This window comes from Bubalus kerabau, chromosome 1 (assembly GCF_029407905.1).
Source record: "Bubalus kerabau isolate K-KA32 ecotype Philippines breed swamp buffalo chromosome 1, PCC_UOA_SB_1v2, whole genome shotgun sequence".
Lineage (NCBI taxonomy): Eukaryota > Metazoa > Chordata > Mammalia > Artiodactyla > Bovidae > Bubalus > Bubalus kerabau.
In genome coordinates this window covers 3,904,524-3,916,782 of record NC_073624.1, presented here as the reverse complement: position 1 = coordinate 3,916,782, position 12,259 = coordinate 3,904,524, and the positions used below count along the sequence as shown (strand labels likewise).

The following is a 12,259-nucleotide window of genomic DNA, read 5'->3' as shown; positions in this document are numbered from 1 at the left end:
ACAGCCAGTACTTCAGAAGTTTTAGAAAGACCTGTGTCAAGGAAGAGCTTGAGACATTAGTATCCCCCCTGCAGCCAGCTTGGCTCAGGAGTCACCGGTGCTTATTTCCAGTTAGTGCTGAAGTCATTTGCACGCCCTCAGTTCCCGCTGAAGGTGGTCTTGACTGTGAAGTGGACACCGTAGTGGTCCTCCCTTAGTGAGGGCGACAGAATCACCCGTGCCCCCAGCCCCCAGCTCACCAGGTAGTGACCGCAGCACACACAGACAGCGTGAGGCGTCCGCGGGTCTGTGCCCCTCCAGACCTGGGGGCCGGCCGCTCTCTTGCCTGCTGACTCTGGTTGCTGCTGTGGGTGGTGGGAGGAGAGGCCAGCAGCACGGGCTGGTGACCTGGGGGTTCATCGTGTTCAGAGACTAATGACGTCTGGACTAAGGACAGGCAATGTGGGTGCTCGGGCAGCCCACGTGCAGTGTGCCAACTCCTGGGAGCCCGCTGGGTGTCGTCCAGCCCAGAGCCCTCCAGAAGCCCCCGCACTGCTTGTGTTCTCCATGTAAGCCTTTGCGTTTGAGAGCTGTTTTTGACCCCTGGCTATGCTTTATTCATATAAAGATGTTCTTAGTACCAGGCAAACAATAATCTTCCATAATTTAGATGCGTTTACTTACTTTTTTCTGGGCTTCCCAGGTGGCTCATTGATAAAGAATCTGCCTACAGTACAGGAGATGCAGGAGACGCAGATTCGATCCCTGAGTCGGGAAGATCCCCTGGAGGAGGGCCTGGCAACCCACTCCAGTGCTCTTACCTGGAGAGTCCCGTGGGCAGAGGAACCTGGCGGGCTACAGTCCATGGGGTCACAGAGAGTCAGACACGATGGAGTGACTGAGCGCACATGCACCTTTTCTACTCCAAACTTGAATTTCATTTTAAACTGTTCACTGTTACTTATAAAGATGTTTTGTGGAAGTAATCACTCTGACCAGTATCTGAAGGCTTACTTTATCTTTTGAGAAAAAGGGACTCTGTTGCAAGTCTTATAAAACCTGCCGCTCCTTCCCCTGACGTGTAGGCAGAGCTCAGAAGCTTGCAGTCACCCTGGCTGGAGGGGACTGCTCCGGGCCTCCTCCAGGTCTCCCCTCATGGACTGGTCTCCCCACCATGGACTGGTCCCCCCACCATGGACTGGTCCCCCCTCATGGACTGGTCCCCCCTCATGGACTGGTCCCCCCTCGTGGACTGGTCCCCCCTCGTGGACTGATCCCCCCTCGTGGACTGGTCTCACCTCGTGGACTGGTCCCCCCCTCATGGACTGGTCTCCCCTCATGGACTGGTCTCTCCCCCATGGACTGGTCCCCCATCATGGACTGGTCTCCCCTCATGGACTGGTCTCCCCTCATGGACTGGTCCCCCCTCATGGACTGGTCCCCTACCCCCTCATGAACTGGTCCCCCCTCATGGACTGGTCCCCCCAACATGACTGGTCTCCCTTCATGGACTGGTCCCCGCAACATGACTGGTCTCCCTTCATGGACTGGTCCCCCCGCCTCATGGACTGGTCTCCCCTCATGGACCGGTCCCCCCCTCATGGACCGGTCTCCCCTCATGGACTGGTCCCCCACCCCCTCATGGACTGGTCTCCCCTCATGGACTGGTCTCTCCCCCATGGACTGGTCCCCCCTCATGGACTGGTCCCCCACCCCCTCATGGACTGGTCTCCCCTCATGGACTGGTCCCCCCAACATGACTGGTCTCCCTTCATGGACTGGTCCCCCCGCCTCATGGACTGGTCTCCCCTCATGGACTGGTCCTCCCCTCATGGACCGGTCTCCCCTCATGGACCGGTCCCCCCCCCATGGACTGGTCCCCCCTCATGGACTGGTCTCCCCTCATGGACTGGTCCCCCCACCTCATGGACTGGTCCCCCCCCATGGACTGGTCTCCCCTCATGGACTGGTCTCCCCTCATGGACTAGTCCACCCGCCATCGACTGGTCTCCCCTCATGGGCTGGTCCCCCCTCATGGTCTGGTCCCCCCTCATGGGCTGGTCCCCCCTCATGGGCTGGTCCCTGAGGAGGGCTTAGGGCAGAGGAGCAGGCGCTGGAGCCCGCGTCCAGACCAGGCTAACCCCATCGGGTCCTCTGCCTGCTGGGTCTGTTTTCTCGTCAGTAGAAGGTTTGGTATCACCTCCCGCGAGTGCTGTGCTGGTGAAGGTGGAGACTTTCTGTCAGTGCCTGGAGTGGCCCTGTGGGTGATCACACCGCTAGCTCTGTTACGTTTATTATTACTGTTATGACTTCATGCAGATAACTATCAGTGGTTTATGTGAGAGACACTTAATTCCCCTGCAAAGCTTTGCTTACATTGATTGAAGCTAGAAATTTGTTCAGGCTAGCAAGTCCTTTCTTCCAGAGAGCAGAGTGCTGTGGACATACCCTCTCCCCTGGCGGCAGGCCCTTGAGGGTCCCTGCCTCTGCCAGCTGCTCCTCACAAGTTGCTCTCCATCAGGGCCCAGCGACCTCCCAGCCAGCGGAGCTCCCTGACGTGAGCAGAGCCTGGGTCCTGGCTTCCCTTGAGCAGTTCACTGTGTCCAGAAGGCCTCTCCCGGAGGAGGTCTCCCCGGAGCCTGAAGGCTGAGGTGGTGTGGCGGGGGCCTGCTGAGCGCCGTCGGCAGCATCGCAAGTGCCGCTCAGCTCTGGCGGGACTGGGGTCCGCCCCTCTCAGCGGACGGAGGCCAGGCGCCCGCAGCGTTTACTGCCCCCTCCTGGGTGGGCGTGCACACGCGTGAGCACACGTTCCACAGAAGGGTCAGGGTGAGCGGTGGCGGCAGAGGGAATGAGGGCCGTGGCAGGGCGGGCACCGCGTGGCGGGCCCTGGACCGGCCGTCCCTGCCCTGCCCCGTGCCAGGCGCGTCAGTCTCAGACGGGACCGAGAGCCCCTGAGAACACACGGAGCCGCCTGGCAGCCCAGCCCTCTGGTGTGGTTTGGTTAGATGCGGCCTCGCTCTGTCCCAGTCCAAGACCTGTTGTAGGGCTGATGCCAGGCTGACAGCCGCTCCACGCGGCACTCTGAAGTGGTGAGGTGGTCCCGGAGTGTGTCACGGATGGAATTAGCTTCAGGCCCGGGGGGCCCTTTCCCATGGAGCCCGTGGATGTGAGGTACCTGCCCGCCAGCCCCCACTCACCACAGGGCTTTGGAGTGGGGAGCGCGGGGTGGCCGCGGGCCGAGCAGGGTGTCATCTTCCATGACTTCGCCCCACACTGACAGGCCGTGAGGCGGGGCCGCGGCGGTGAGCCTCGGAGGCCGGCGCCTGACCCATCTGGGCCCTGAGGGCCAGAGGGCTCATTGCGGCTGGGGCCAGGCTGAGGACAGCGGTTCCTCTCCCACGTGGTGATGCAGGGAGCCTGGGGAGACGGCAGGACGGCTCTGGCTCCCGAGTGGAGAGGAGCCTTCGAGCTGTGACCGTCCCCGCCTGCAGGTGGCCATGGATGGGAAGTCAGCCGTGCGCACCAGGCTGGTGAATGCAGCCTTTGTTTCAGAATCATGCAGACACGGGCGGGTTGTGTTTCTCTGGTGGACACTTGTGTGCTGGGATGTTTCTCTGAGAATTCAGCAGCGTTTCCCTGGGCCTCTGTGCCACTTCCTTTGATGTTCTAGTTCTCTGGACAGTTGGAGGCTAAAAAGCAGCCTCAGCCTTCAGAGCAGAGGTGCTTCCGAGACGACATTCTGCCTCAATAAAGACTGAGACTCTGCTCCTTCCGGTAGCATCTGCGAAACACGAGTGTATTACTTTATTGTGATTGTGACCTTCAGTTTTCAAATCTGGCAATAATTTGCTCCCCTGCACTTTTGTCTTGGGGCTTCCCTGGTGGCTTAACAGGTAAAGAATCCGCCTGCAATGCAGGAGACCAGGGTTCGATCCCAGGGTCAGGAAGATCCCCTGGCAAAGGATATGGCAACCCGTGCCATTCCATATTCTTGCCTGAGAAATCCCACAGCAGAGCCTAGTGGGCTACAGTCCATGGGGTCACGAAGAGCGGGGCGCGGCTGCGTGCCGGTGCGCCCACTTTTCACCTCCCCTCGCCGTGCCCTGCATTCAGTAGTAGCCGTCAGCTGTGAGTCGGTGAATGAGGGGGCACACACGCTGACTGCACTCACTGCTAGGACGGACTCCAGGGCCTCGAGCCGTCTGTGTCGGCACAGCGTTAACACACCTGAGCCGCAGAGATGTGCCCTCGGATTAAAATGCAGAAACGCCGGGGGAAATTAGACCCCAGACAGACCAGCAGTTCGGAGAAGGAAGAGAGAGCCAGCACGGGTGGTTTGTGGTGGGACTGAACCCACGCTGGTTCCCAGCGCCCTGCGAGGGGCCGGTACGCCGTCTGCCCGGTGAGGACTCTGACTTTCTGAATGAGGAGAGCCTGCAGTTTAACTGAGTGAAGTGATGGTTGGAGACGAAGGCAGAGCTTGGATGTGGGTCACCACGCAGCAGTGTCCCGATGTTTGGACACAGAGCTCAGCCCTGCAGATGGGGGTGGCTCCTCGTTAACGGACAGCAGCGGTGTTTTCAGACTTGTCTCCTCCACGAGGACCCTCTCTCCTGGGTCCCCCGCGTCACAGGCAGGTTGCCCACAGCCCGAGGAAGCCCTTCTCCTCCCCGCCCCGGCCCCGCTCGGGCGGCCACTGTGGTTTGTTTGCACAGGTTCCTACTCCGGCAGCAGCAGCCTTGGTGGGGCCTGGCCTTCCCTGCCAGCAGTTTGGGAAATGCCTCGTGTTTTTTTTTTTTTCTCAGAAAGTAAATACTTGAAGAGCAGAGCAGAGGCTGGTTAGGGCACTCCTGCAGACGGGGTCAGGGTCAGAGAAGTGAGCCCACTGGGAACACGGCCCCCAGGCACTCATGGTCTCTCCGACTCGCATGGCCAGGAGGAGGCAGGACTGTTGTCACTCGGCGGGAAGAGGAATCGCCCTCAGTGTCCCGTTCCCGCCCTCCTCCCCTCTGGCTGGTGGGAACTGCCGTATTTTGAGGTGTTTTGGTTTTCAGCAACGTGAAGCATTTCAGAAAAGTCTTAAAACAGAACTACTGCTTTGCACTGTGAAAAATTCTGCCATTTTAGTCAGTCTGAGAAGATACTTGCTTAGATGTGGACATTACCTCCGGAAGCATCCTCGTGTTGAGGGAAGTCTCAGGGCAGGTGACGATGTGGTTTTGAAGCCTAACAAGGTGGCCTGGGCGTCCTGTCCTCAGGCCAGCTTTATCCGAGGTGCTGACGGGTGTTCTCTGCCCTGCTGAGTAGTGTGCTTTGGAAAGTTTGTCGAGTATGTAAACCCCTGGCTGTGTATGGGTTTGTTGTCTAAGAATAATTTTTTAAAATATTCTGCAAGCAAAATGAAATATAGATGTTATCTATAGCATAAATATCTGTTATATGTATACTATACATAGGATGTTAAATATATACACATTATACATCTGTAGGCATGTTCATATATAAAAAACCATAGATTCTACATAGTTTATGTATGTACACACATATATCCTGAGAAGTCAGTAAAATCTTTCAGCATTTAAATTCTTCTGGTCTAAATAGCTGAAACCCCAGTATTCTGGCCACCTGATATGAAGAGCCGACTCATTGGAAAAGACTCTGATTCTGGAAAGGATTGAAGGCAGGAGGAGAAGGGGACAACAGAGGATGAAATGGTTAGATAGAGTCACTGACTCAATGGACATGAGTTTGAGCAAGCTCTGGGAGATAGTGAAGGACAGGGAAGCCTGGCGTGCTGTAGTCCATGGGGGTAGCAAAGAGTCAGACACGACTCAGTGACTGAACAACAGCAAATAGTTTTAAGTTTTTATTGCCAGTCCTTTGGGAAGTTCATTCGTTCATTCAGCCGAGTATCTATCGGTTCCTTTTGTGTTCCAGGGCAGTTTGGCAGACTCTTCTGTAAAGGGCTACTTTTAATCAGTAGTTTTGAATTGCTGGGCACTCTGTCTGCATTATCGCAGTCCAGCTCCGCTGCTGCAGCACAGAAGTAGCCATAGACGGTTCATACATGAATGGATGTAACTGTGTGCCGATAGAACTTTATTTATTATGGATACTGAAATTTGGATTTAAAATAATTTTTGTGTGTCGCAAATTGGTATTCTTTTTATTCTTTCCCCAACCATTTAAAAACATGAAAACTTGGGACTTCCTGGGGGGTTCAGTGGTTAGGACCTCACTGCCGAGGGCCCAGGTTCAGTCCCTGGTCGGGGAACTGAGATTGCACAGGCTGCATGATGTGGCCAAAGTAAGTTAATTAATTTAAAAAATATGAAAACTTTTTAACTTGCATCCATACAAAACCACAGGCCATAATTCCCGCAGCCCCTGTTCTCAGCAGCTTCTTGACACTGAGCACAGTGGCCAGAGCAGAGTCCCTGTCATCCTGGGGCCCCGGTCCCCGTCACTTGAAGGACTTCAAGTTGCACTGATTCCAGTAGCTGGAAGTCAGATGAAAGTTGTTCTCGTCAGCAGTCCCAGGATCAGTGTTCTAACTCACCGGACTTGACTTTTTCAGAGTGAGTTTGACACGTCAATCCTAGCCCTAGGTTAGTAATGTCATGGCCGTGGGGTCCCTGTCTCCAATTGCCTCCCAGCCCACACTCCCCTGCCCCGCCCTGTCTCCTCACCTGCCTGGTGCAAGGCTGCGGGGCTCAGCGTGGAGCCGACAGTGCGGAGACGACGCACTCATGGCTGCCGCCACTCAGGTGCTGGGTCCGGGGACCACGTCTCACTTAAGCTCTCCAGGCCCCGGGGTTCCCAGGTGCTCAGTCCACACGCTCATCACTAGCTCTTTCAAGGCACCACGTGCTCTGGTGACGGGCCGGCTGGACTGTGAGTCCTCACTCTGGTGCTGATCACAGAGTTCTTTGAAGGCAGTTTGTTACAAACAGGCTCACGCCTTCTGTTTGGAGTAGCTATGGAAACGTTAGAAGCTCTCTTTCTAAAGCCGAGCAGACAATGAAGCGCTTGGAGTGTTGGTAGGATTAGAGACTCTGGAAGATGTTTAATTTTCTCCCCCCCTCTTGCTTACTTTCTGTCTCGGTAGAGAGGGAACAAGAGGGCAATGTGAATATTAACCGGCAGCTTTCATCTCCCTGTGACCCTCCAGGCTGTCTGGGTCTGCGGGGGCACCCAGCCCGGCCCTTCCGGCTCCTAATGAGGGGAGTCGTGCATATTCATGAGCCGGGCCCTGGGGCTGGGATTCCTTGCTTCTCTTCAACGCAGACGTTGTGAAGGAACAACTTAAAATGAGGAACTCAGAGACCCTAGATAGTAGTGCCAGGATGTTCTCACTAGAAATAGACACGTGTTGGAGGATATTGTTGTGGTATTTGATTTACAGGTGGACAGCACAAACCCCAAACGCGGTGCTCACTTAGGTCAAGATGGAGGGCACACCTTTCACGTCTAATCACGCAGTGTCCGGCAGGACTGGGTGAGGTCCGCCTTAGAGAGGAAGTAAGGTTGGTTTCACTATGACATAAAGAATGTGAAGTACACGTCTGAGTGAGACGTGTTGGGGTCTCTCTGTTTTGTGTGTTTTTTGATTTTCGGCATTCTGGGAAATTGACCCCGCCATGACTGTGTGGCCTTACTGCCTAGACCCCTCCCACGCCCTCCACTTAACCCGTCTGTTTGCCCTTTGAACTGCGGTTTCGGAAGAAGACTGAACTGCCTCTTTGGCTTTGGGCGCCAGTGCTGCTTCCGTCAGGCTGTGCCAGGAGCCTGCTCCCCGGGAGACAGTGATGTCCCCAAAGCCCCGGCTGGGAGCACCGCCCCGGGCGCTCGTAGGGTTGGTCATCAGGACGGTCGTCATTAATCTCATTGTTTCCTCCATTCAAAGTAGTGACTGTGTGAGGTTTCTGCAGAAATGAGCGAGTGAACAGTTGGGTAAGATGTTGAAACACCATTATGGGATGTCCACAGAGTGCAGGGTTACGCCCTAGATGGACGTGACGTAAACCCACCCTTCCATCCATCCACACAGGAACTCTGTGTTTTGTCATCCTGGACCTTTTGTTTACACGGTCCAGCTTCCTTGCCCGAGTTGCATTTATATTGGGTTACTTTCGTCTAATCTTCCACCTTGCGAAGCCCTGAGTCAGGAAACCACACCAAGAACACAAAGGAAAAGCACAGCTCATGTGGGTCACTACACTGCCCCCACACCCCCTCTACACACACACATTCACACTCGCATGCACAGACGGTGGTGGGAGGTGGTGTCCTCTCGCTCGGACGTCGAGCAAATGTTTCCAGCACCATGCTTGGAGCAGAGGACAGAAGGTAAATAAGCCATCGTCCTGGCCTGTGAAGAGCTCATAGGGCGTTGGGGCCGACAAAAATATGAACAAGTAAGTATAGCTCCCAGGATGTCAGCACACACATCCGCTGTGTGTCGGGTCTAGCTGCATGCTGGGGATGAGAAAATGGACTCAGTGTGGCTCCTGTCCTCCAGAAGCTCACCGACGCATAAGCAGATCAGCAGGTGCAATGTGATGAGAACTGGTGAAGGAGAAAGAAGGAGGGCGAGGATGTTTGGAAACACGCAGCAGGCGCGCCCGGCTCAAGCTGGCGTCTGGGCAGCCGGGGCAGAGCGCGTGGGCTTCCAGGAGCGGGGTCTCAGCTGCTCGCCCTGGGTGGGGAGGGGCAGGCGCGGGGGAGCGGGTCCCAGGTCAGGGCTTGCATGTGGAAAGATGGGGGGTGCCTGGCGAGGTGATGTTGCCGGAGCCCGGGCTGTCATTTGCCCTGGAACTGAGATCGTATGACAGTCTGAAGCTCTGAAAGATGGCTCTTTCCTCTAGAGACACTCGGCACTGGCAGCTGGTGGTGATAAGACTGGCATCTGATGCCTCGCTTGCAGAGCTCGCCAGCCCTCCAGTTGTGAGGAGCTGTCAGTGCATTTATGGGGATCCCCCCTCTTTCTTTCAATTAAAGTGAATAACCAGGAAGCTTCAGAAAGAAGTGTTGGGCCGTCGTTTAGCATTGGGGAGTTGTCACATACACGAACTGGAACGCTCCAGGCTTGCACACGGTCTTGCCCAGATTCAGCCTCAGATGTTCACTTCTCCACTCAGTTCTCTTGATCCCTGCCTCATCTCTGTGTGCAGCAAGGGAGGAAATGGGTTTGCATGCTGATGATGTCGTCCTGCATGAGAAGTGAATTGTAGTGAGTGATCCCTGCTGAGAAAGTCACGCTGAGAAAGTCACTAATGTGTTGAAGGTCTTTGTTCCCTGGGATCATCCTTTTCATTCTCTCCCATGACAAAGTGGGGGTTTGGTGATTGTGGAGAAGAAGGAGAAATTCAACCTGTGTGCGTTTGAGAGTCTGTGGATTCATCTCCAGAAAAGATGTACAGCCTTCTAAAGGCCCTGGGCTTTGTCATGGGAGGGTGACAGGTCTTGGTGAGATGAGAGCACTTTCCCCACTAAACGGGCAGTTATCTTAGGATTGCATCAGCCACCATTCTTTGCCCTTTGGAAAAGGTTGGTCATTTGTACCCACCGGTGGTCTTGGTGGTCCACCTCCAGAGACCAGTGGGTCATGGCCTCCTGCAGACCCACAGCCTTTCTGACGGAGCCCATCCCGTGTGGGTCCGTGTGCGCTCACGACTGCGGGCTGCGTCAGCGGAACTGAAAGGGAGCAACCAGCAGGCACTTCCTGAGCCCAGAGCCGCTGGTTTCCTGTGTCCTGGCCGCCTGGCTCAAGTAGACGGGCTCATCTGCTGGTTTCCTTCAAGGTCAGTGAACTGGGGGCAGTTTGGTTCCCGCGCTTTGTGCACATGGAGGCCTTTCTGTGCGACACTCGTGCTGAGGAGAGAAGCCTCACCGCTGAGCCGGGTTTTGGACGGGATCCGGAGCGCGGACTCTTGAGTTCAGGGACCCGTCTGATCGCCTTTGGGGGAGCAGATGCCTCGATGTGGCATCAGACAGGCCTGCCTGGGAAACACTGGTAACAAAGGAGGAAGGACTCGTTTTTCCTGCTACTGTCCCTCGGGTCACGGGGCAGGGAGGCCTCTGTTCCTTGGAAAAAGTGTTTATTCCACACTTGGCACTTTGATCTTTCTGAACCAACAGAGGGTGCCAGGCCCAGTGTTCCTGGCGTCTCTCTGTGTCCCTGGGCCCAAGACTAGGGCAGTTTTATGGAAGGACTTCACAGTGGCTGCCTAGCGCCCTCCAGAGTTCCCACAGCTCCTGGTAAGTACAGACCTCAGAGAAGAGCGCCGTGAGTCTGCGTTCCTCGTAAGTCATCTGTGTGTGCCCGACGGACAGCGTACGCGACACCTGAATCAGGGCCGGGGCGCAGGGAGGCGCCGCGTTCAGACTAAACAGGAAGGCCTTCGCAGCCTGCCTCATCTCTAAAATACAGAGTGAGGGGACCCGTGGTGACTCCCAGGGGGCAGTTCTTAGCTGTAACTGGGCTTACTTTAAACAAGACGATCTTCTTGCCTGATTCTACCCTAGCGTCTTTGTGACTCATTCTGTAATGCTCTTATTCCTTCCCTGGTGACTCAGTAACAAAAGTCCAGCACACACAGGCGTGTGTGTGTGTGTGTGTGCACGTACACTCCTGCGTGCGTGCCTGTGCTCACACGCTTTTGTGCGGCTGCTCTGAGCCCCTGCCTCCCCCTCTGTTCTCTCAGTCCAGTGCCTCTCTGTGCCAGCTGCTGGACAACACACACGCAGTGTTGCACATACGTGTGTATATGTGTGTCTTCGCCTTTTGAATTATTTCCCGCTCTGCATGCATAGTCACAGCACATCCTCCAGGAGAAAGTGTTCGTTGCTTCTGGGTGTTCAGGGTCGTCTGCCCGTCTCCTTTTCCAGTGATGCTCGGGTGAAAGCATGTTGGCAGATTCCTTCACTCTGCTCCCAGTTCTAACCCAGTGGGTGGTGTACGCCATCCGAAACCTCACGGAAGACAACAGCCAAAACCAAGACTTGATTGCGAAGATGGAGGAGCAGGGTCTGGCAGACGCATCCCTGCTTAAGAAAATGGGGTTTGAAGTTGAAAAGAGGGGTGACAAGCTGATTCTGAAGTCGACTAGTGACACCCCTCAGCTGGTAAGTGTGCCAGGAGGAGGACTGGTTCCCCTTCAGTCTGGAAAGTGGTCCCCACTTCCCCATCACCTTCAAAGTGATACTTCGATGTGATTGCTTCATAAGAACATGGGTGGATGTATTTTGCCTCCTGAGACAGCAAAGAAAGCCCTACATTTAATTGCAAATTACAATTATTTTTGTTTGGGCTTTACCCTGCCATTTTATTAAGAGAGTTGAAATTTCAAACTTGTTCTAGGGGAGAAAAAGAAAAGCCATATCAAAATTTTCACGTGGTGTAAAACTTTCTGGCAGTAATGAGACCTTCTTTAAAAGACAGCTCATGCTGGCTGCAGTGAAAAGAACAGAAAGCTCCTTGTGTGATGCTGAATAGGTTGTTTCAGGTTTCTTTCCGTTATTTCTATCATTGACCGAAATTCTCTTGTATTTTTTTTCCTTTGATGGTTCTTGTAAATAGCTCTGTTACATCTGCAATTTTGTTTCTTTTTTTTTTCCTCTTAGTGAATGAACTCTCCATCCAAAACAATCTGAATTTTTGGAATCTGTTTCCTGGATCTTTCGCAGTGTGTGAAATCGCAAGTGTTTGAAGATTTTATTACATACACGTTCAAGAATCTGTGAATCTTCTAGATAATAGAGTTAAATGCATATAAGCTTAAAAGTGAAAGTGCTTGAGGGTCCTTTTGATTCTTTGCTTTAAAATGTAGCTGTCTGGTTTGCTTCTGTCCCCGTGGAATACAATGTGCGTTTAGGTGATAGATTGTACTTACTGTGGCCGCAGATAATAAATTCCTCTCGCTGAGCGCATGTCCCTTCTTTGGCCAAGACTTGGAAGTGCTCGGGTCCACTCTGTCCTTCCCTCCTTTGTCTCCTCTTGTGGGGTTTCTGGGCTCTGGCAGGCGGCTGAAGTGGTTTCTCACTGTGATTAATTCTAGCAATCGCTTTTCACCTCTTCTGCCTTTCCAAAACATTGACAAGACTCATTTCCAGTTAATTAATTCGAGAGATGGCGAAGAATAGAGGGCTCTCAGAGGGCTCTCCTCTTCAGTTCAGGTCCTGGGCTGCGTTGTCATTGAGCTCTGTCCCTCTGGAATGTGGCTGGAGCGAGCGGGTGAGGGGACTTGTGGGCCGTTAACTCTTCCCATTCCAGATCACT

At 54.3% G+C, this 12,259-nt stretch overlaps 1 protein-coding gene across 1 annotated transcript in view; it reads left to right on the top strand.

Annotated features, from left to right (window-relative positions):
• The window catches only part of ATXN10 (ataxin 10), a 142,526-nt gene extending 130,620 nt beyond the window's left edge, over nt 1-11,906 (top strand). Inside the window, exons 11-12 of the mRNA XM_055562833.1 lie at nt 10,919-11,106; nt 11,605-11,906. Of these exons, the coding sequence (XP_055418808.1) occupies nt 10,919-11,106; nt 11,605-11,607 (191 nt within the window). The 3' untranslated portion in view covers nt 11,608-11,906. The remainder of the gene's footprint in view (nt 1-10,918; nt 11,107-11,604) is intronic.
• Nucleotides 11,907-12,259: the final 353 nt, after the last annotated feature.